This window comes from Rhinolophus ferrumequinum, chromosome 10 (genome assembly GCF_004115265.2).
Source record: "Rhinolophus ferrumequinum isolate MPI-CBG mRhiFer1 chromosome 10, mRhiFer1_v1.p, whole genome shotgun sequence".
In the NCBI taxonomy this organism is placed as follows: Eukaryota; Metazoa; Chordata; class Mammalia; order Chiroptera; family Rhinolophidae; genus Rhinolophus; species Rhinolophus ferrumequinum.
The window spans coordinates 42,821,087-42,845,554 of NC_046293.1; the positions used below are offsets into that span (position 1 = coordinate 42,821,087).

The following is a 24,468-nucleotide window of genomic DNA, read 5'->3' on the forward strand; positions in this document are numbered from 1 at the left end:
ATCATTTATTTTACGTATTAATGTCAATAATAGCATTTACTTATATTTAATTATATAGTATTGTTATTTTATAATTCAATGCATCTGTCATGTGTTGCAATGGACATACTACATGTGTCCGTCTGGCTGACAATCTTAACTGGGGCTTATTTTGGGGATAGGGCTTATATTACGAGTATCCTGAAAAATCATGCTAGGGCTTATTTTCCAATTAGGTCTTACTTTTGGGGAAATATGGTACCTTTAATCTTGAAGAAAACTATGTAAGGGAAAGTTATAACCTGAATTTTAAAGATAAAGTTGAAGGTTGGACCAGGTACATCAATTGACCAAATGCATGTGAATCATATATATAGAAAAGCAAAGATTCAATAGTTGAGGTCTCTCTGAGCCTAACAATGAACTGCCTACAATTTCCCTTCTCCAAAAATTCCAAATGCTCATTTGCAAGCTCACTCAAAACTGAGGCATATTGGAGACTCTAGGCACTTGAGCTACATATATACCAAATAGTGAAAAGAATGAAAAAATATAGAAGATTTAGAGTAGAAACTACATAAATGTCAGGAAATCTAACTCCCTAATAGATCTATATCAGGAGTTTAATACTTTCCATGTAGCATCACAGCCTGTTTAAAGCAAGGTTCAGAAGGCATTTTTGAAGAATTATAATCCGATTAAAACTGTAAGACTTCTGAAATCTAAGCTTTCCCAGATCATAGTCATAAAAAGGAAAATACTCCAAATCAAAAATACTCAGAAGACTCAGGCTCCAAACTGATGTACTACCATGTGCTTTACTTTTGGTTTTCTAAAGTCTGCATGATGTCTTTTAACGACGATTTTCTTGGTGACAATTGAGCAAAGTGGATCATTTCCAACAATTCCTTGAAAAATTTTACTTATGTGTCACAAAATTCAGCTATTTTTTGGCCCTTCAATCCTGCACATAAATGTGAACTATAGCTTCCGTTTTATAATGCTAGATTATTTTTAGAACTATAAAATTGGGAACACAGACAATAGTATAAATCTTCCCCCAAAACCATCTGCTTTGTGCCTTTCCTCAATTTCTAGTTCAAGAGATATTGAAGGAAGAGGGAAGCACAGCAAGAAGACAATGTAAACCACAGAGAAGTTGTACTTTTTTTCATATACATAACATGTTCTCAGAAAGGGACAGGTAAGCAAAGCCTTAAAGTGAGTAAGGTAAAAATTATTAAAATTTCAAATTTTACTAAGCAATGCACTAGTTATCTAACAAAAGGGAGATTTCATTCACAGATATCCTTGCCAGGTAAATTTTGGATAAATCCTATATCCCTATAAATTTATTCTTAGGAAATTTTGATTTCTGGCTTTCCCACTGCTAGGAAATAGGACTGACTACCAAGAAAAATGGAGAGTTTAAAGTACCTAGCAGATTGGAAAAATTGGACAAATATCATTATGCCTCTCAAATTTTGTCTTGCTATAAAAATTTTATTTAAAAAAAAAAAGTCTATCTGATGCCCTAGGATTCAAGATCACATGATTTTTCTTCTTCTTTGGAGAAGTCAGTGAATTTCTTTCCACACTCATTACATTTTCCATGGAGGAAGTTAGTCATTTCATAAAGAGCTTTAAGCATAGAAGAGGACACTTTGAGAATAATATTCTTTGCAATTTTTAAACTTACTTTAAAAAAATAAAAATTTTCATGAATTTACTTTGACATTACAACAGGGAAATGAAGGGGTTACAGATGACATTATATTGACAATTATATTTCCAAAGTGGCTGATTGACTAGATCTTACAGGGAAACAGATTTCTTGTGGTCACGAGGAATAGATATTGTCCCAAACATGAAGTGGAACTTATCACTCCCTTCTAATCAGTTTCCTGGGTCTTCCTACTATGGGAATACACAAGTGGTATCAGAGATCTTACCTAAGCTGATGGTACACAGTGTTGTTCAACAGAAACATAATGCAAGCCACTAATATTAGCCACATTTGTAATTTTAAAATTTCTAGTACCACATATAAAAAAAGTAAAAGAAACAGGTAAAATTAGATTTAGTAATACATTGTATTGAACCCAATATATCTGAAATATTGTTTCAACATGTAATCCACATAAAATAGTATTTTATTATTAGTAACATGTAATTATTAATATAATGCCAATAATAGTGTTGTTATAAAATATTAAGTTAATGTGTAATATATGCTATTTGTTAAAATGTGATATTTATAATATTAATTATTAATCTTAGTTTTCTTTTTCTGTACTTAGTCTTTGCACATGTCTCAAGTTGACCTGGACACATTTCAAGTATTCAGTGCCACATGGGGTTGGTGACTACCATATAGGGTGGCATAAGACTAGAACACTGGCCTCTGTGCTGCACATTGGAATCACCTGGAGAGAGTTTAAAAATTCTGATGTCAGGCAGGTCTCCAGTTCAATTAAATCGGAACCTCTAGGAGTCCCCTACACCCACAACCTGCCATCTCATGTCAATCCGTTTTCAAAACCAGTTGATTCCAATGTATAGCAACACTGAAGAACCAGTAGCCTAGAAAATACCCGCCACATACTGGTGTCACTTAGCAATCTTCCTTTCAGTCTCAGAATTGTAGTTTGAATATCCCTCACCACACCACCAACACCCCTCCCCCCCACACACACACACCCCACCTCCAGCCCCCTTTGAAATGCGTATTTGAAAGTGAGAAAGAAAATAGGTGCAATTGATCTTCTAATCACTTTCTCACTTTTCCAGCAAAACCTGGAATCAGGTTGGCCTAAACAGTTGATTTTGTCTCTGCCACCTCCCAGTACCATTGTATTTAAACCAAACTAACATTTCCAGTGGTAATAATAACATTGGTAAAAGACAGTGTTAATTTGAGTCACTGGTTGAATCCTATTCTGGCACAAGTATGGGAAATAAAACTCGTGTATTATGGAAATTTCATTATGGAAAAATTTCCACCTGGGAATACTGACAAACAGGTTAGTCTGGTAACACAGCATTTTCTCCCCAGTGCTCGAATACTCGAATACTCGTCAAGTGGACTTGTGCCACACCTTGACTCTGCTCCTTTCTTTCTGATTGTCTGGACTCACTCCTAGCTTTAGTCCACCTGTCTGGACTCACTCCTAGCTTTAGACACTCAGCCAACAGCGGTCACTGAGCCAAAGTAGCATCCAGGCAGCAGAACACCCAGGGCAGAGTTGGCTTCCGAGAATATGAGTGGGTCTTGGAGGTCTTAGCCTCTCTCTGCGTTTGGCTCCGTACTAAAGGAATTTAGGCAAGCGTAAGATTTATCAGATTGATTTAGAAATGCAGTAAACTGCATATTAAGCACGTTAAATTCTGAAAGCCAAAGTTAGAAGCTGTTATCTACTAGCATGTTTAAAAAGTAACATGTTAAAGGACCCAGTGAAACAGGAAAGTCGATTCATGCCATGTCACAGAGTTAATTAGGACATCCAAAAGAGAAATAGGAACCAGTTCTTCCTATGCCTGAACCCAGTGCTCTTAACCACCAACAAATTGCAGTGTCTTAAAATCCGCTTCCCATCCTCTATATGGGAATGGAAATCAGAAGTTTTGTTTTGTTTTGTTTTGTTTTTTGGAGATTAGCAATATTTATCAAAATTTTAAATAGGTATGTTCTTGACTTATTCATTTCACCTATAGGAATATATCCTACAGAAGCATACATGTGCCTAAAAACATTTGAACAAGATTTCTTGCTCCACTCTCTGTGAGGGAAATATTAAAATCAACTTAAATACAAGTCAATACAGCTTTAAAAAAGAAGACAGATACAAGATCAAAGACATGATCCATGAAAGAAATAATTGATAAGCTGGACTTCATTAAAGTGAAAAACTTTTGGTTTGCAAAAGGCAATGCCAAGAGAATTAGAAGACAGGCCACAGACTGGGAAAAAATATTTGCAAAACACACACATCTGATAAAGGACTGTTATCCAAAATATACAACGAGTTTTTAAAACTCAACAATAAGAAAATAAACAACTTGATTAAAAGACGGTCCAAAGACCTTCATTGTTACTTCACCAAAGCAGATATACAGATGGCAAGTAAGCACCTGAAATATACTCCTTCTCATCATATGTCATCAGGGAAATGCAAATTAAAACAACAATGAGATATCGCTGCACACATATTAGGATGGCCAAAATCTGGAACACTCACAACATCAAACGCTGGTGAGGATATGGAGCAACAAGAACTCTCACTCATTGCTGGTAGGAATAGAAAATGGCACAGCTACTTTAGAAGACAGTTTGGTAGTTTCTTACTAAACTAAACATACTCTTCCCATATGATACCACAATTGCACTCCTTGGTATTTACCTAAAGGAGCTGAAAACATGTCCATACAAAAACCTGCACATGAATGTTTATAGCAACTTATTCATAATTGCCAACATTTGTAAACAACTGGTATGTCCTTCAGTAGGTAAATAGGTAAATAAAGTGCAGTATATCCAGACAAAAGAATATTATTCAGTGCTAAAAACAAGTAAGTTATCAAGCTATGATTTTTCAGGACAGTGAAAATAACTCTGTATGATATTATAATGATGGATATATGTCAGTATACATTTATCCAAACCCAGAAAATGTGCAACACCAAGAGTGAACCTTAAGGTAAACTATGGGCTTTGGTGATTATGATGTATCGTATAGGCTTATCCTTTGTAACAACTGTACCATTCTAGTGAGTGATATTTATAATAAGGACAAATTCATAGTAAATTTCTGGAAGGATATTTGGAAGGCTATGAGAAGTGGTTGCTTCTGCTAAAGGCAAGAAGATTTGGGAATATACTTCTGCATCATTTGAGATTGTTACATGGAGAACAAATTTCCATACTACCTGTGTAATTAAAAATAAACTTATTTGGAAAAATATTCCTTGACCTCATTGTAAACTATCCAGAATATTCACAATGGATATACTTATTTAGAAATGTAGACGTTCTTTTTTAGTAATATAAATGAAGATTTTTAATAATGTCCCAGTATGCTAGAAACTTGTTACAAATCATTTGTGTTATGGCTAAAGAATAAAGACAAATTAATTAAATAAAGAATGATTAAGGTAATTAATTGAAATTTCACAGTTTCCTTTTCTCAAGATTAATTTTGTTGGAATTTTAGCATTAAAAAAGAAATATAAGACAACTATGCATAATGTAATTTCATGAGGCTTTGAATGTTCATGTCATAAAAAAGTAGGTTTATAAATTATAGCCAAAATAATAAAAATAAATTGCACAGAATATGGGTTAAAGCAAGGAAATAGAAAAACTGATTCAAACATGCCTCTTCCTCCCACCAACACAGGATAAATTCCACAATATCTGATTTCACAGGATTGGAGAGATGACCTGGACTGGTTGGAAAGGCAGGACTAGACGGCACTGGCTAAAGAAGCTTGGGTTCATATTGTGTTTACAGAGAAGATGGTGTAAAGAGCAAGAAGATAACCAACTAGATGAGACAGGATGCTCTTCCAAGCAAAGGGAAGGCATGGATGTTGAGAACATAGCAGGCCTTGACACTTTTCAATAGGACTGGAGTATAGAGTTCAGAAAGAAGTTGATGGGAGATGACGCTTTAGATGCAGGACAGAAGCAGATGATTAAGGGCCTTCATAAGCCATGCCAATTAATTTGGATGTTTTAGCCTTTAGTCCCATGCAGACTAGTATGAAAACCACTAGCCACGTGTGGTTGTGAGTACTTAAAATGTGGCTAGCCCACATTAAGATGTGTTGTAAGTATAAAATAATGCATACCAGATTTCAGGGACTTAGTGTCAAAAAAAAAAAAAGTAAAATACCTCATTATTATTTTTTGATTGATTACATGTTGAAATCATAATGTTTTGGATATTGAGGGTAAAATAAAATATATCATTAAAATGAATTTCACCTGTCTTCACACGTAATTGGTTACTAAAAATTTTTTAATTACATATGTGTCCTGCAATATATTTCTATTTGACAACGATGCTTTGGATAATGGTTAGATGTTTAATAGGAGTGTAAATGGGATTTGCATTTTAGAAGTATCCTCCTGGCAAAAGTATGAATAAAGAATAGTCTGTAGGAAAACCAAACAGGAGATAGGAAAACCAGGTCCCCAGATATTATAACCTTCCGAGGAGAAAAGATGAAAGGTAAGGTGAGAGTGAAGGAAGCAAAATAAATTAACAGATTCCCTCCATGGGCTGCAGAGAATGAAGGGTTGAGAAGATAATTTTTAAGTTTCTGTTTTGGATGGCTAGGTTCTTGATGATTCCATTAACTCGGAAGATGATAACAGGAAGATCTAGCTGAAGAAAGAAGTTTAGAAGAGATTATTAATTCTGCATAGAATATGTTATGATGCTTGTGGGACGTGAAGTTTACATTTTGAATAGACAGAAAGAAATATGCTGGAGCTCAGGGAAAAGCTTTGGGTTGGAGATGGGGCCATGTGACTCATCAGTGCATGCATAGTGGGTGATGTCATTGCTGGGAAACTGTTCTTTCTGAAGACTACAGAACTCGGAGGAATACAGACATTTATGGAGCGCATAAAACATTCGTCAAAAAAGAAGCCAGAGGGGTTAGAGGTGACCCAGGAAACACTGTTTCAAAAGCCTTGCAAGTGGAGCTCAAGGACAGCAGTCAGCAGCTACAAAGAGGTCTAAAAAGGTAAGTACCATTGTTTGGAATGTATCAGAGCTTCATGGGTGATTTACCTGTATTTTACGTTTATTATTGCATTTAATTGCAACCCTACGAATTACAGGTACGATAATTATCCCTATGTTATAGATGCAGGAGATGAGAGGCACAGGAAAGTTAAGTAACTTGCCCAAGATCACACAACATGATTCAAACCCATGCCATCTGGTATGGATATTCTTTCTTGAAATTCAAGCTATACAGATGTATATAACCAGGTCATCACCTCCCCTCGAGTACCAAGGGAAATTTGTATTATCAACAAGAGATTGAAAATAAAATTAAAGAAAAAAGTTTATGTCTTTTAAAGCTGTGAGCTTTGGATCAGTTCTTTAGGGAAGTGAAAGACTGCTCAGGAGACAATGTTACGGGGAGTAACTTTTGCTTAATTTTTGTCATCACCTTGGCTAGCTGTTCTAAAGGCTTTTAGAATTGGACCACAGCTGTTCTAGGCAGAGGTTCTGGGCGGGTAGGATCGGCACTCCAATCTCCCAACCCTCTGCTGTTGGCGTCCACTAAAATCAAGGAGGACTAAAACAAGAGAGCAGCAAGAGACAGGAGGAAGGCCACTCCTCCCAGCTTTCTGTAGCCCTCTCCTCAATCCCCTCTGGTCCTCACTCTCAATCCCATCTTTTCTAAACGCCATGGAGAAGCTTCTGTAGGCTGTGGGAAAGAGAAATGAGGCATCATTGTGGCATTCCGGAAGCCACAGGCTTTGGCGCAGGCCATGTTTCCAGCTGGGCCCAGGAACCTCCATCAGGCACCCCCTGGTCTCTAGGAGAACTGAGAATCTCCTGGTAGGAAAGGTCCCTTTTCTCTTCCCATGATTATCACAGTAAAGGCTTTGGCAATAGATTTTGAATTCTTTGCTGGTCAGATTCAGTGACAGTCATAAGAAAAGGCATTCTAGTACTTATTATTTAAACAGCTCTGCTGAAGCCCTCCCTGGCCCAAAACATGTCCATCCCACCTTTCTCATCCATTTAGCATAAATTCCGAGTTACCAAGTATCCTATTTGGAACTGCAAACATCCCTGTGGATTTTGGTATTTGACTAGTTCACCTCGTTTGAGGAATGACAGTTTGAGTGGGGGATGAGCAACAAAGTGGCAGTGCCTCTTGGGTACTATCTATATGGCAAATGCCTGGTAGATAGAGGGGAGGGAGACAGAGGTAGCGTATTTCTGCCTGGGTCTAGAAAGGAAAGATCTAAAAGCAGGGCAAAAAGAAAGGAGAGCATGAATGATAAACCAAGGCCCTTACTGCACAATTTTCCATTAGTTCTGTCCCATCAAGAGGTGTTCCTCCCCACATTGATTCCTCACAACCCAGTTTTATGGGTCTCAGTGAACCAAGTGGCTGAAAGTTAAATTGTTCGGGAGAAGCGTCAAGTGTTACAGGGCATGATGGACCAGAAGTAATGAAGCTGAGACAAAACTAAAGTCAAGTCAGAATGGAAACAATTTGCCATGATATGAGAAGGCTAAAGGACTGGTGATTGATAGGTATGCTAAGTGCTCCTCCCTTCCCTCAGAGCCAGGGCAATGAAACCTTGAACATGAACTACAGGACTGCACTGACCTCTGTGTACTGCTGGATGACATTTTCAGGAGTGGGGCCAAGAAACATATAGAAATCAAGTACGCCTCCAATGGTTCTGAATGTTAAAGAAGGAAATGGGCTCAGAGTGACATCTGAAGAGAACAAAACAAAGCAGACAATAAGTACAAATAATGTAAGTGGCAGAGATCACTATTTTAATATTTCTACAATTTAGGTGTTACTTAGGCTGGTTATCTAATATTAGGCGATACTGAAAGGTCTCATAGCATCTAAGTGTCTGCCAGGATTTTCCAGTTCTGTGTGTTCACAGGTTTCTTTTCTAAAGAGTTCATTAAGTCAGTTATATATTGCATTGCATTTATACATACACACACACACACCAGAGAATATGTGTGTGGAAAGGAGAGAGAGATTAAAATTCAAGCACACAATTAAGAAAAGCTGCTCTAGTGCTAATACATTTCGGATATTTTTAGGTAAATTATGTGAGAAAAGAGGCCTTGGCAATATTTATACTGCTGAGATGATATGACAGATCCAGCAACACTGCATTACTGTGAAATTTCTAACATTGTTCAAGGGCTTCTGATCTCTTACGTTGTATGTCTTTAGTACTATGTGCCTTACTGGTATTTTGCAGTCTATTAGGATGATTGTATATGTTTCACTAGAAAAATTTCCACTTGAAACAAAATACTAAATTGTAGACAATCTCTCACTCTATTTTGTTCTAATTAATAAGTATTTTTTAAAGGGAGAAAAGGCGAAAATTAGCATTTAAATTGCACATTTGCTTCTTTATAATTTAACAAGACAATCACATTACCTTGGGCATTGGAATTCAAGAGGAGAACACCATGAGCATTAAAATCATTCTCTATGCACATATAAAAAGGATGAACTCCATAGAGATTGCTAAATGCCTGCAACAGCAAAAAGAAACATTGCGTTTGTTATGGTTTATTGTAATTTTATTATCCTATCTCAATGAGATCCAGTAGCGGTTAATGACATGCCAAGAAAGAAAAAAAAAATGTGTCACGTATTATATGAGGCAAACGGTAAACTGGTGAAACCTGAGTGAATGGTGGATGTCAAATTTTCAAACTTGCCTTTATAACCAATTAAGTATAAACCAAAATGATTTCTGAGAGTCAATTCATAGCACCTTCTAGAAAATCATTCTTATCAGACACGTCCTCTTTCTCTTACAATAAACAGATTTCTAGTATGAAGAATCTATATTTTCACATTACCGCTGGTGATTGATCTCTGGAGAACATTCCATATCTAACAAAATTCGTGTCGTGCTTGAAGGATGGATGTTCGTGTTCACCAAATCCATAGATTGAAGTGGATGGGACCAAGGTCATTATTTGGATATACTGATTAGAGAATATCAGGCCTCCAAGAGTTGTTTCCCACCTGTGCCAGACAGAGAAACAGAAAGACAGTGACTAGGTGGCGTTTTATAAAGAACTCTTTTCTCCATTAAATTCTTGCCAAAAAAAAAAAAAAAAAACCATAGTCCTGTAAAGTTAGCTTAAAAGGAGGATGAGAAAATAAAGAAAGGATGTGAGGGGATCTGAGGGAATGGTAATTATTGAGCATTTGCAAAATGCTGGGTCCTGATCTGGGTGTTATATAGTATATGGTATTTCATTTAATCCACACAATGACCCTGTTGGAAGGCAGTATTAGTCCATTTTATAAACAAAAAAACTGAGGCTCCAAAAGAGCAAGTATATAATTTGCCTAAAATTACCCAAATAACAGTGCCAGGACTCAGTCAGTTTTGCTGCTCAAATTTTTGTGCAGCATTTTAATCTGTCGAGATGGAAGTAGGTCTTTCTTGAAATAAAAGTAGTCTGTGTTCAAATAAAACTTGGGAAATGTTGGGTTATCCAAACTGAGCTAGCTTTCTTTTCTGCAGGACTTTTTCAGAGTTTTTAATAAGGAACCATGCATAGTGACTCTCTGAGAGCTGACTACTTCATTGACATTTTCCAAAGGTAATTGACTAAAGAAATCATTTGTCCTAGAACACCTGTTTGCATTGTGAAAGCCAGAGTTACATCATCTAAGGGAAAGGAGAGAGTGGTGGTGGTGAGCACAGCAGTCCCAGGTGGGAGGGCCCCCATGCTGCTTCCAGAACCATAATCTCATCACATCCTCTTCTGCTCTCCAGTTCCTAGAGCTCTTCCACAGGAGAGGCAGGCGCTCTTAGGTTCCCTGCCAGAGGAGAGTTTTTCACACACTGGAGGACATAACTGCCAAGTAGCAATACTTCCTATGTTTGCTGGAAATTGTTGCTTTTTTTTTTTTTTTTTTTTTCCAATTTTTCTCTCTTCCACTCCCTCTCCTTTCCCTCTCTCATTCAAGGGTCAATTCCTGAGTGCCCAGCACTGGGCCCTGGAGAAATAGAGAGGCATAAGAGGCGGGAACAAACAGGTAATTAAAACACAACGGCATATGTGGAGATAAACAAGTACATGTTGATAGAGGAGCAGAACAGGGCACATATCACAGCCTAAGAAGGAGAAGGTTCAGGGGAAACTTGTGAGCAGGTAAGGTACTGGATATGAAGACTAACACTGTGTATCGACTCTGTTTCCTATAGGAAAAAGCTTTCATTATCTTTTTTCTTGTGTTCTTAGTTGACTACAGGTTTTTCAGACCCTGATAAACAAGAAAATGCATTTAATTTTTCAAGTCATCAGAAGCCTCAGAACAAAATTTCTGTCATATAAGAATCAAAGCCTCAATTTCCTGAAAGTTCATTAAAAATTTCAATCAGCCACAAAGAACTGAAATAAAGACCCAAATGCTACCATAGTGCTTTCTGATCAATTGATAATATTAACAGTAACCATTTGCCTCAAAGAGTGCATAAAAATATTAATGAGAAGGAAAAATGTGCTCTAATGTTGACTATTAAGCATCAGCCTCAAAGATTATCTAACACTATTAATAGTACTTAAGAAATTTTCTCGAGTTTGAATTCCAAAGCAATCATTCAGAAAGGGTATACAAACGGATTCCACTCAAACTATTAAAAATTAGCTCAGCACATGTTGACCAATCAGAACCCATACAGGCCATAGGCTAAAGCAGGGACCTGAAGCCCCCAGAGAGGACAGGGATTAGCCACATGCAAGAACCTAGGAAGGCCTGAGGGGTGCTGGTGGAGGAGCTAAGGAGGACAACTGAACAGGAGTGACGCCAGACCTGAGCAGCTCAGGGAATAGCTATCAACTCTTGTGGAAGTATTTTAGCATTTTCACAGCAGCTATAACAATAACGGAGCTATCTCTAAGGCACAGTAAACATTCTTTAAGAGTAAGGAATTATTTTCTAGCTCAATTTGCCATAAACCTTAAAGGTAACTTTACCTCTCAGAAAATATCATTTAAGAAAAATCCTTTATCTTTCACTTTTCTATGTATAGAATGGTATCGATTAAGCTTTAGTAGTATACTATCAATGATTCTTCAAAAAGCAGTTTATGCTACTGTTTATAGAAAAATCTGTTTGGTTTTTTTTTGGGGGGGGGAAATTTATCTAAAGTGTCATTTGTTTATATTAGGCAAGCAGAATCAAGGACAACCTGCTACAGGTCTCATTAGTTCTAATTACAAACCTGGGATGCAACCTCCTATATATATTCTATCAAGTACACACTTACACCATTTTCCTTAGCAAAAAAAAAAAAGAAAAAGAAAAAGAAAGAAAAGAAAAAAAAGAATCTAATCATCTCCTATAGAATTTGCATGTCAGTTATTTTGAAACAGCTGGGTTGCCAGAAGTTTGTGGCATATTGTGAGTTGCTGTCACTGGAATAATTTATTTAAGAGACATAAACTGTGTCAGTCCTCTCTCTTCTGCTTGTTATAACTCCCAGTGTTCTCAAAGGGTTACTACCATTACAGAGGGTCTGCATCACTTAGGATTTTCATAACCATATTAACAAATAACCTTTCCTATTTCCCATTCCCCTTAATGCCCACTGACATATATATGTGTGTGTGTGTAAATGTATATGTATATATATACATATATCTACACACACACATTATATATATTTTTATGTATATATATTTAAAAAATAAGAAAAAGGAAGGAAAAAATCTTCCTGAATGAAATTACCTAAACATTAAAAAGTAGAACTAGTAGGGAAAAAAAAAAATTAGGACTAGTAGACTCTAAAAAGTAAAAAAATGACATATTATGTCAGCAATGTTGATTAGGCTTTACAAATGCTATTCAAATATAGCATTCTCATTGTTCAAATGAAACTAAAATAATTTGAGTGAAATCAAAATAACACCAAATAAAAAAATAAAATAATACCCTATTACTTTCCCCTTAAATAGTTTATAAATGAAAGAAAACTGAGTAGATCAGATAAAAATCAAAGTTCATTAGGAGTGAAATAAAACTGCCTAATGTTTTACTTATTTTATTCTAAAGAGATAGCTCTCTTATGCATTTCTTATGCGTTTATCATAAGAAATTCCTTGTATTTATTAATTCATTATATGCAATCTCTCTTTCAACTAAGTAGAGTGACACATGCTATGGCTTATCCAAGGAAATATTATCTTTTTAGAATGTGGGGGGAAAAAAAGAGTTGGTCTAGGCAAGATATATTTTTGGATATATGAGTAGATGGTGGAATTCCAATCGCATGTATTACAATTAATATTGTTGAGTACACATTCCGTAACACCTTCAATCACATTATTCCTAATACTCAATGTGCAAAGCTGCAAGGATGACATTCCCATTTATTACAAACTGATATCTGATATTGGTGTGTTCAAACCCATTTATTAAAAAAGCTATTGGTATGAGATAGACTTTTAGAAGCCATCTTTTCTAATTCAAAGTAGAAAGATCTCCCTAGAACTTCAAAAGAATCATCAACGGCACTACTGCATCCTTACCTCACCCCCAAAACTAGCTCTTTAATACTTTTTAAAGAAATAATTTTCTAACTCAGGATTTATGTTGTAAAATAGAAATAAGCCTTTTCGCTAACAAACCATTAAAATTGCTGTGTAGCTCTTAAAAATGAATATGTCTTCATATAGTTGGTATCAAGTGTCTCACAGAAGAGTGAATGGAGGGAAGAGGGACTTCTTGAATACTATGCCCTGGAGGGATGATTAAAATAGAATGTTTCTACCAGAGTTAGATCAGTTCCTACAAAGACCACAAGGCCAGTATTTGATGAGTCAGACATGATTGAAGAAAACAGGGTGACAGGGAAGGACTCTTCCTTCACCACCTCTACTTCCCTGTTTCTCTATTGATGGGGCTCGGGACACATTAACCCAAAACATGGCACTGAATATCTTAAGCTGAAAGAGTTTGGAAAAATGGCAAAAGCAGGAAGGTCACTCCAACCTCCTCCCCTTCACCCTTCTTCCCTGAACTGGGTCTTAAATCTCCCACATGAAAGGTGTCCTCCCTGTGCCAAAGGAAGGAAGACATTCTTATAACTAGAGACCGGGAATTTGGGGCTGAGAAATCTACATAAACAAACCTTATTAAACTGCCGCTTAATTTCCTAGCTACTCCTTCACCATTTCCTATCCCTAGTCCCAACCCCTTCGTCTTCGTCAATTCTTCACAAACTTACTGTCTCTTTGTCTAAAAGGTACACAAGCTTCCTGCTCTGGTCACTTCTTCAGGTCTTTATTCTCTTATGATATCTCCCATGTACATGTACAAATTCAATAAAATTTGTCTGCCTTTCTCCTGTTAATCTGTCTTTATCAGTTTACTTCTCAGACCCAGCCAGGGACCCTACGAGGGTTAAGGAAAAGTCTTTCTCCCCTGTGCTGCATATGAACTGTGTACTGATACGAATTATAAAACCATTTCATAATTCCGCCTTGTACTTCCTGCCATACCAGTCTTTTTATAACCAGAAGATATCCAGTCTTTTTATTCTTCTGTGACCTTCTTATGTAGTTCTCTTAAACAAAAAAGGCTTCACTGCAACCAACCCACTCCTCCTTGAAGTCTTATCTCATTCTTCCTGTCAGATTTAAATCTCCATTTACATTCCTCATACCTTCCTTTTACATTTCTTTCATTCTCCCAGCTGTCCTAGTTAGCCCTTTTGCCAAAAGGTAGTATATCCTTTACTCCTCCTTATTCCCAATAACAAACACCAAGTGAATGTTAAGAAAGTATTATGTTTTCTAGATACTTGAAGAAAACACAAGGTGCAGCAAAATGTAATGAGTCTATATTATGGGAAAAGTTTTATACAGAGTGATAGGAAACTCAATCCTCCCACTCTCCCTCGGGTGTATGCCAACTCTCAGATTCCTGGAGAAAGCCCTCCCTACAAAGCTGTCTAGTGGGAGTAAGTGAGGAAATAAAGGACATATTTACCACAAACACAGATTGCAGCACACACCAGAGCATTGGGCGTGGGGGCAACTGGTCTTCACAGGCTCCTATCCAGCGACAGGGGGTTTTAAAGCAACGCTCACACCCTTGGCTTCTACAACCAGACCTCAGGCAGCTAGGACATTTTCCTAAAAGGTGGAATGAAAGGCAAAACGCCTTGACTGCCCTTGTTAGCCCTCAGTCTAAATGCATAGGACCCCAACATGTGTTGCTAAGCAATTTGAAAAGAATTTGGTTTTAAATCTAGAGCAGCCACCAAGTCGACTGTTTTATGCCCATGTGCTCCAAGTCGACCTTCTCGTCTGTCATGATGGATGAACTGCCTGTGCTCCTCAGATTTACTCCTCCACGGAGTCACTGGACTCCAGCCTTTCTCTACTTTTTCTCACACCATCTTGCATATCAAAATATAAACACATTGTTATTTTTCTCATCTTAAGGGGAAAAATAAAACCTTGCATGCTCTTTCCTGACCTCCTTTCACTCCATTTCGCTCTTCCTTAAAATTAAATTTTCCAAAAGAGCGGTTTGCCCTCAGTCTTTCCCATTTCTCTCCCTATTCTCACTTGAAGATACTCCTCTCAGGTTTTCACCTCCACAAAACTCTACTGGAACTGCTCTTGTCAAAATGAACAATGAGCTCTAGGGATCCACTGTGCAACACTGTACCTGCAGTGAATAACAATGCATTGGACATTTAAATATCTGTTAAGATTTTTAGGTCGCATGTTAAGTGTCCTTATGGCAATAAAAATATTTTTTTAAAGATGAGCAATGAACTATGTTGCTATAACCCCTATTCAATTCTCCGTCTTCATCTGATTTAATGTATCAGCAGCATTTAATGGAATTGTTCACAATCTCTTTCCTGAGACAATTTTCGCATTCTCTTCAGTTTGGGGGAAACTCCCTATTTCTCTAATCTCAATCTAATTGTGCCTTGCTACTTCTCAGTATATCTAAAATGTCCTTGCAGAATAATGGCCAAGTATTCACTAATATTTACTTATTGAACATTTACTATGTGTTCCAAAAATGTGAAAATGCTAAAATGAACCAGACATTGATTCTGCCATAAAGGAAATTAAAATCTAGAAGGAGAGGTTATATAGTAAGGTAAAATGAATATGATGTAAAATACAATATAGGATTTTAAAGAAAAGTACAGAATTGGTTCTCCTTAAGTGAAAAAGAAAGAGAGATTACTTCCATGTATAACACTCAGGCAAATTTTATGCAGGAAGTAGAATTACGTAAGGGAAGAATTTTGATAAGCAGAGGCAGGAGAGAAAGGTATTCAAGAAAAAGGAAATAGTTTGAATAAATGGGGAAAGGAAGAAAAGTTTAGGGTGGGTCCCAGAAATAGCAAGCCAGTAGCCCAGTTTGGCTAGAAGTAGGACCCATAGAGGACACTGGGAAATTTAGATGGAGTGTGGAAGTGTGAAATAAGTTTTGAACGTTGTAAGGCTGAAGGACTAGCGCAATGATAAAGTCCCTGTTGCCTGAAAGAAAACTGACAATATGGAATTGGAGTGAGTCAAAGCTTGAAATGGAGACTTAGGGATGTGCAGACTAGAAGTGGCCAGAAAAGTCATGGCATTCTCAAGGAAGAAAGTATAGGTAAGAGAGATAAGGAGTAATGGAGAAATTATTGAAGATTATTTTTGTATGTGGCTTTCTCAACACATATAAGTTTGGAACTTTCAGTATATTCGAGTTCACAATTAATCAGTATATCACAAATATCTATTAAGCACCAATGTGTTGGGGATTCTGTGTTGGGGATGCTGAAGTGAAATAAATAGATGAGTTCCTTCCCTCAAGGATCATTTGTTCTAGTAGATGATAGTGTACACATAGAACAAACAAACATATTCATAAGAAAGTGTCAAGTATTGATAAGAAGAAAAAATATGTGCCTATGATAAAGGGTGAAGGAGAATGAGTCTGCTTTTTAACTATCTAATAAAATAATATCTACCATTTATAGAGAACACAGCTTTGCCTATATTACTTCATTCAAGACTTCGTCAAATCCATCTTTACAGAAAAATAAGCTAGGCTTAGAGAATTCAAGTTACTTTTTTGATGTTATACAGCAACCAAAGTGGCAAAGCAGAGATTTAGACCCAGGTTCATCGGACCCAAAAAGTAAACTCTCGACTACAGTGAATGTTTTCTTTCTAAATGTTTGCTTTACCCCTGATAAGGTTATACTATCACTTCCAGGTTCTGTAAGGCATGTGCTTTGAGCTGGTTTTCCTTCTTTGATCGTGAGCTTCTTACCCCCACTTCTCTTTTACCCTGCCCTCTGTGACCAAGGAAGGACCTGCAGCTGAGAGTCAGCTCTTAAGGTTATTGTATCAGTTTTCTAATGCTATGTATCATACCACCCCAAAACTCAGTGGATTCGAATATTAATAGTGTCTTATTCCTCACAACTGCCAGGGCAGTTCTTCTGCTGCTCTTGCTTGGGATTACTCACGTAATTGCAGTCAGTTGGGGGGTTGGCTGGGGCTGACTAATCTGGGACCTCAGCCAAAATGGCTGGCATAGGTGGGATAACTGGGCTTCTCTTTCCACATGGCCTTTCATCCCAGGCTTCTGCATAGGGTGCAGAAGTGTTCCAAGGACACGAGAGTGAAATCTGTAAGACCTCTTAAGGCTGGGGGTCACAAATCAAACAACAGCTATTCTGCCACGTTACTTCTCTTACCTCTAGCAAGTTACAGGGCCCCAGAGTCCAGGGATTCTACTACTTGATGGGAGAAGCTGAAAAGGATTTATAGCTACTTTCAATCCACTGGCAATAGTCACTTACATTCCACCCACATGCAAATACAGTTGCCCCTCCTAAGATCTTCCAAAGGTTCAACCCATTATAACATCATCCATAATCTCAAGACCATGATGAGGCTCCTCAGGTGCAGTTTCTCAAGAGCAGTCACCTTGTTCCAAACACCCACCCCCACACAAACACAGCATGCATTGACTGAACAATGATAGGAGAATTGGAGGAATCATTCTTAATCAAAAAGGGAAAGAATAGGAAGCACACAGCAATCTCTAGTCCATAGCACTTCTGAAATCCACCCAGGCCACATTGTCAGGGTCTCCTACTATGGGGTGGAAGGTGTTCTAATCACACACTGGTCAATCTTTACCTAAGGCCATTTCTTTCTTTGGGAATGTTTTGATGGACTAGAGGGACTGAGGATGAGAAACTGTTTAATATTCCAACCAGCAAATCCAGAGCTCTTTACATTTTTTTCTAAATTCTGTTTAAAAACTGTATTGTTACTTATTTCGTTTATTTCTCTCTTCCTATAACTTATATACAGTTAAAAGAGGACAATCAATTTTTTCAAAATTATGCCTGGAAATCTCCTTTGTCAGATATGCAAGTTCATTAGATGTATTTTCTAGCTTCCACATTATTGTAGGCAAAGTACAAAGCATCTTTTCAAAAAAGATGGGTAGCCATCTTTTCAGCTTCCATTAACAGTTTGCTCACCATGCCACCAGCCTTTGCTAACAAACTTTTCACCATTTGTCCAGCCTCTGCTTGTCATTGGGTCCCAAGGCCAATGATAAATGATTTATTTTTCTGTTACCGATAACACCCCATTTCTAAAGAGTGCATTTCTCTATTAGCTGTCAATTTCTACATTCCAAAACACCCCAAAATTTAGTGTCACTATTTAGTGGGCAATGATTCTGGTCTTAACTGTAATATAGGCATAAATTGGGATTGGTGAGCTTGTGCTCAGAAAGGAAGTAGCTGTCACCTTGTGGTTGGATGGTAGAAGAGGGCTTCACACTTTAAGCTGGCGGACTCCCCTGAAATGGCTAGAATAAGTGAAATGGCTGGGTCTCTCTTTTGATGTAGCCTTTTATCACAAGATGGTAAAAACAGTCCAAGAGGCTGAGCAAGGAAGCTATAAGTGCTCTTGAGGCTAGATAGTGGAAGTACATGTCATTTCCCTTGCATGCTATTGGTCAAAGCATGACACAGGACAATCTCAGAATTAAGAAGTGAGGAAACAGACTCTACCTCTTGACCAGGAGAAGCTGTAAAGTATTTGTGGTCATTTTTAATCCACCATAGTTAGTAACTCAGTGTGGCCTCATGGAATAAAGATGGCTAACTAGACTGCATAAACATTAAAAGCTGTGGCACTTTCATCTGAGTTATTGAACTAAGGATAGCTTTACTTTCTGTATAGGCATAGCCACATTGTAATTCATGTTAATCCAAGGCCATATATTGAAAGAAATCGAAGGTTCAGGATGACATAGATATACTTGAAAATTCAAAGCAAAATTTGGCACTATAGTCTTTTGCATAATGACAACAAGGCTCAAATTAATAAAAAATAATCAATACTACTTTGGATTATTAAGTATGTGTTTTTTATCATAATGCTCAAAAACAACATCACTGATTAATAATAAAGACAGTAAAAGTAGTAACAGCTGATATTAACTGAACATGTGCCATGTACCAATTCAACTAAATTCACATTTTGAAAGGGAACACAGAATTGTAAAACTGTAAATAGCTTACAATTCAATTCCTTATAATTCAGTCCTCCTGAATATATAATTTAACAAGAAGTTAAATGAAAATTTTTTTCCTACCCTACCCTAAAACATAGCTTTAGGTTAAACTTCATATTTCTAATATTCTAAGCTTGCTAATACCATATCTTCCATAATTTCTCCAAGCATGTGCTGTTTTTAAGGACAAAACCAAGAGAATATTAATGTAAATAGTACTTACAGTACTGTTCTTGTCCTCTTTCTTATTACTCTGAATTGAAGGACTGGATTATCTACAAATTCAACGTCATACTTGGGGTCAATAGACAAATTTGAAGAAGGTTCAATACTGAGCGGAACTTCAAATCGTTTATTGTTGGGATCATAAATCTAAAACAGTTTAGATAGAATAAAGAGTACATTAATTTTTTAATTATCTAATTACAATGTTACGAATAAATGAAATGGGAAATTGTAGTTACAGCCAGAGTAAGATATATTATGAGGTACTTAATTAAATAATGTTACATTTAAAACTTTCCATTGATAAGTTTGTATTCATGAAAAATACAGACTATTAGTTATACTTACCTTAAATCGGAGCCGATCCTCAGTATGAAATTCTATATCCATTACAACTGGGGAAATATCATTTCCAAAGAGGGATATACTGTCACGTTTGTTTAATATTAACCTGTAAGATAAATGCATTTTATTAGCCCAAATGAAGCATATTTATTTTTGCAAATGAGTGGAATTCCTCAGGTAAAAAGAATATTGATAAACAGGGAGATAAACCACTTACACTAACAAGGAAAAGAAAATTAAGATAAGAAATGTTTTACTAAGATCAGAGACACTGAGGAGTAGATCTGAAACACTGGAACAGTAATAAGGAAAATCAACTAATTTCCTTCCCAGTACATCTCTAAGAATAGGAAAAACTGCAACAACAAAATTAAAAAAAAAAAAAAGATGAACAACTGATTTAATTGATATTGATACAATCTAGTAGAAGGAAATAATAAACCCAAGTTTTTCCTTAGTCATGGTCAGTCAGGATGGCTGTCAATGACTTCTAAAAACCAGGCTTAGAAGTAATCCATGGGCAGTCATGTGCCCAAAGCTCTGGGCACAGCTCCTCTCCTCCCAGTTCTGCCCTCCCTCCTTACTCTGCAAATATATGTCCAACTACCACCCACATTCCAGCTATTACCCTGTTTCCCCAAAAATAAGACCTAGCCAGACAATCAGCACTAATGCGTCTTTTGGAGCAAAAATTAATATAAGACCGGGTCTTATATCGTATCATATCATATATCATAGCATAGCATAGCATAGCATATTATATAAGACCGGGTCTTATAGTAAAATAAGACCCTAATCTTATATTAATTTTTGCCCCAAAAGACACATTAGAGCTGATTGTCCCACTAGGTCTTTTGGGGAAACACGGTAGAATCCCCAATTCAATACCACCATCACCCACTCCAACCAACCCCTCCAATGTTAGATTCAAGGAGAGAAGCCCATTTCCTCAGGTAAATTCTTGGTTAGGTAACCATTTTTGGTCTAGCATAGAGAAGCACCACTTACTGACATTGTTTTGCTGTGGAACATTCTTTCTTGATTTACAAAGAATCCATAAATATTTGGAAGTTGTATCAATTCAGCAAGCAAAAATATCTGATGGTCAAACTGAGACATAAAGAGATCTCCCAGGCCCAGAGTTAAGTAAAAGTCTAGGCACACACTACAAATAAGCGAAAAGGCAGACCAGAGAGTGAAGACACTGACATTTGAAGTCTTCATGAATTGCCCAGAGTGCTTCTGTTTCTCTTGCAATTCCTCTTTTTGACTCGGTTCCCAGTCTCAGAGTTTAATATAGTTATAATTTAATTTATCTGATTTTTATTTATTTTATTCAATTTTATGGTTCACTGCTCTTACTCATCCTGAGTTCTTCTTATTTTAAGTTCAGATTTTAATCTGCATTCAAAACATTTCCCATAATGGTCTCTGCTAAAATCTGTAAAACCTTACCAAGGGCAAATTTAGAATAAGAGAAAATAACATATAATGTAAGTTTGCTCGATCAAGTTTTTTTTTTGAGCCCGTAAAATAGGCTGGTGTCTTTGATGCAGAGCACCTTCAAGGTCCAGAAGCAATAAAAAGAAAATGTAATGATTTGTTTTCCTCTTCTTCAATTTGGAACTCATTATATTTCTGAAACTCCCCTTTCCCACCCTGACATAAATCAGTGCCTCTCAGCCCAGACCTCACCCTTCTCCTTCTATCTAGTGTCTCGACAGTCATTTCTTGTCTTTGTCTTTAAAGAGGATGGTCCTCCAAATCCCTACTCCTAAGCATTATCATTCAATTTTACATCACTGCCTGGTAAGAAATGTGAATGGAAAACACATTTTGACACGATTTTCAAGTCCTGGTCTTGCAATGTAAAAGGGAAATAGCTCATAAAGTCCAAATAGAAATTGAGGTAAAATCAACTTTCACAGCGCTTTGCTGAGCTCCGAGTAGGCAAATGCCATTATTTTACACATTCCATATATTTTCCAGAAAAGTCTCTTCAAACTCAAGATCTAGTCTCTAAAAATTGGCACAAGAATAAAAATTGTTAAGTGAGACTCGATCCATAAAATCTGGCTTTTCTCTTAAGAATCTTGACTAAAGGAAAATGACTATTCCTTTTTCCTTAATAAAGTTAAACATCATTTGGAATTGAGTTATTTTTGTACTTACGAGAGTAAGTACTCTGATGATGTTAAAGCATCATTTCTTATGTTCTACAATAGTTGCTGTTCAGGGCAATTTTTCATTCTAAGTTTCTATATCATTTCACAGAAAATTAAGTGCTGTATCATGCTTCACAAAAAGATATACAACAAAAAGGAGAAAAGGCTTCTTTCTAAAAGATTTATATGATAGCATAAAAGACAAGAGCTTTATCTGAGCCCAACTTGTTTGTAACGTATCATTCCAGCACACAAAATAATGAGTCTTTCTGGCTCTTTGGCAGGGCCCACAAAACTGACTGAGAAACAAGCAAGACAGATGTAACCTATTCTTCAATAGGGGAGTTGTGACAGTTATTTAGAAGTAAAACTGATTAGAAAGCAAAAAGCAATGTATTTTAGGCTTTTTGATTTCACCGTGAAGGCTCAGAGTTCTCAGGACGCAGCAAATAAAAATAGAATGTAATCTCTGAGGTGTTAGATATGTGTACCAAACAAACCGATGAGGCCAGATCAGAAATTTTAGATGGTAAAAGTGATTACTAAAAGTTCTAGAAAATATATACCTCCATCCTAGAGCTGTTTTCTGAGGTGAACCTTTCATAATGTAGCCATAGGGACCATCAGCTGGGTAGAAGCACCAGGGAACATTGGCAACAGTTGTAGAACACCAGAAACAGCCTTTAGCTTCACAGATCTCTTGAGTAGCATCTGGTTGAGGATGGCAATCAATGCGCTTCTGAATGGGAAATCTCGCGGAACAAGTAGCCTCTTCTTTAGAGGTGTAGAAGCAAAATGGAGCGGTGGTGTTCTCAGAGGCACACCACTGGCATCCACGGCTTACACACTCAGCTTCATTTGCCCCTGACTCTGGGTGACAGTCAATGCGTTGGGAGTCAAGTACTATAGAACACAAATCAACCTTCTCAAAACACCAAGGCATGTCTGGGGTTTTCAATGGAGACCAGCAGCAATTCCTGGCCAGACAACTGGCTTCGGAAGCTCCAGGATCAGGATGACAGTCTTTACGAAGATGCGGGGCTAGAGATGCTAAGCACGAGCTTGAGCTAACAGGCTGGACTAGACCTAAACCCAGAAGGAAAACAGGGCAAAGTAAATGCAAAGATATCTAGAAAACATAGCTATTATCAAGACACTTTGGTAGAACTTAAAAAACAAAACTCTATGACAGTGCTGAGAGTATGAGTGGGAGAATTGGCGAATATTAAACAGTACTATAAATTTGTCGGCCTAGATCAAACAAAGGAAAGCCAAGAAAACCTGTCCCTTAAAAATGCAGCACTCCTAATAGTGATAAAACGAATCATTCCTAATAGTCTTAGCATGTACATTCTTTATTATCTCCACCACCTGAGATGTTTACCCATCACCATCTAAATGTTAACAAATGGATTTGACAAAAGTCAATATAATTGCCTTTTCTGTTTGCTATACTTTCCTTCATTTATAATTTATACACTGGATAACAGTTGTCAGTCCTCTAACAATAATAGTTTACAATAATAGTTTCCTCTAAATTAAGTAGATATTGTGTGTGTCACATGCCATTGTGTCAACTCCCACTCCTGGTGACCCTATGAATGAGTGACGTCTACAATGTCCTGTCCTCAACAGCCCTGCTCAACTCCTGTAGACTCATGCCTATGGCTTCTTTGATTTTTGTATCACATTATGTATATGTCTGATAATATTGTTTAAAGTCACCATAATTTTGAAATTATGGTAGCTTTGAGACCAGGTCCTGGATCTTATTATAAAGATCTTATTATAAAATGCATTAATAAAGAAGCACATATATTAGTGTACCACAAATTTTAAAAAAACATTTTGATAAGAATTTTTCCTGATGATTAGTTTTACCTGCAATACGGTGTATCTTACTTTATGCATTCAAAAATTCTTCTAAGAAAGGGATGCTATGCTTCACCAGGGTACCCACAGGCACACACTGGGATGCACACAGGCACACACACACTCAAATACACAAATGTTCAGGACCCTCTAAACTATACGTACCCCCCACCACCAGGGAAAACATCACATATACCCCAGAACATGGAAATCGCAGTTAGACCACTGCTCTGTATCACATGATTGAATTGGTCCTTACAATTTTCCCCCTCACAATTTTCCACAATACCAATACCAACTCCAACAAATAGAAAATGCCATTATCTCACTTTTGTTTCTCAAAACTCCAGCCAAGCAAATAATATCATTAAATGAACAACTACATGCATAGATATCTAGGCATCATCCTTGCTTAGCCTCAATAGTGTGTCAGATCACGCTGTATTTGAGTTATTATTTGATCTATCTTTCTGTCCTCCTGAGCTACCCATTGAATTTCTCCCGCTTGTCACTGAAGGTCTCATCACAGTCCCTCTGCCCTTCCAGT

At 37.0% G+C, this 24,468-nt stretch overlaps 1 protein-coding gene across 1 annotated transcript in view; it reads right to left on the reverse strand.

The window, feature by feature from the left end:
* LOC117029364 (sucrase-isomaltase, intestinal-like) overlaps positions 1-24,468 on the reverse strand; it is an 80,562-nt gene that overhangs the window by 55,136 nt on the left and 958 nt on the right. Inside the window, exons 2-7 of the mRNA XM_033118583.1 lie at positions 22,616-23,135; positions 19,888-19,990; positions 19,538-19,686; positions 9,585-9,753; positions 9,155-9,251; positions 8,347-8,459 (exon numbers count right to left, since the gene is read on the reverse strand). Coding sequence (XP_032974474.1) covers positions 8,347-8,459; positions 9,155-9,251; positions 9,585-9,753; positions 19,538-19,686; positions 19,888-19,990; positions 22,616-23,135 — 1,151 coding nt within the window. The remainder of the gene's footprint in view (positions 1-8,346; positions 8,460-9,154; positions 9,252-9,584; positions 9,754-19,537; positions 19,687-19,887; positions 19,991-22,615; positions 23,136-24,468) is intronic.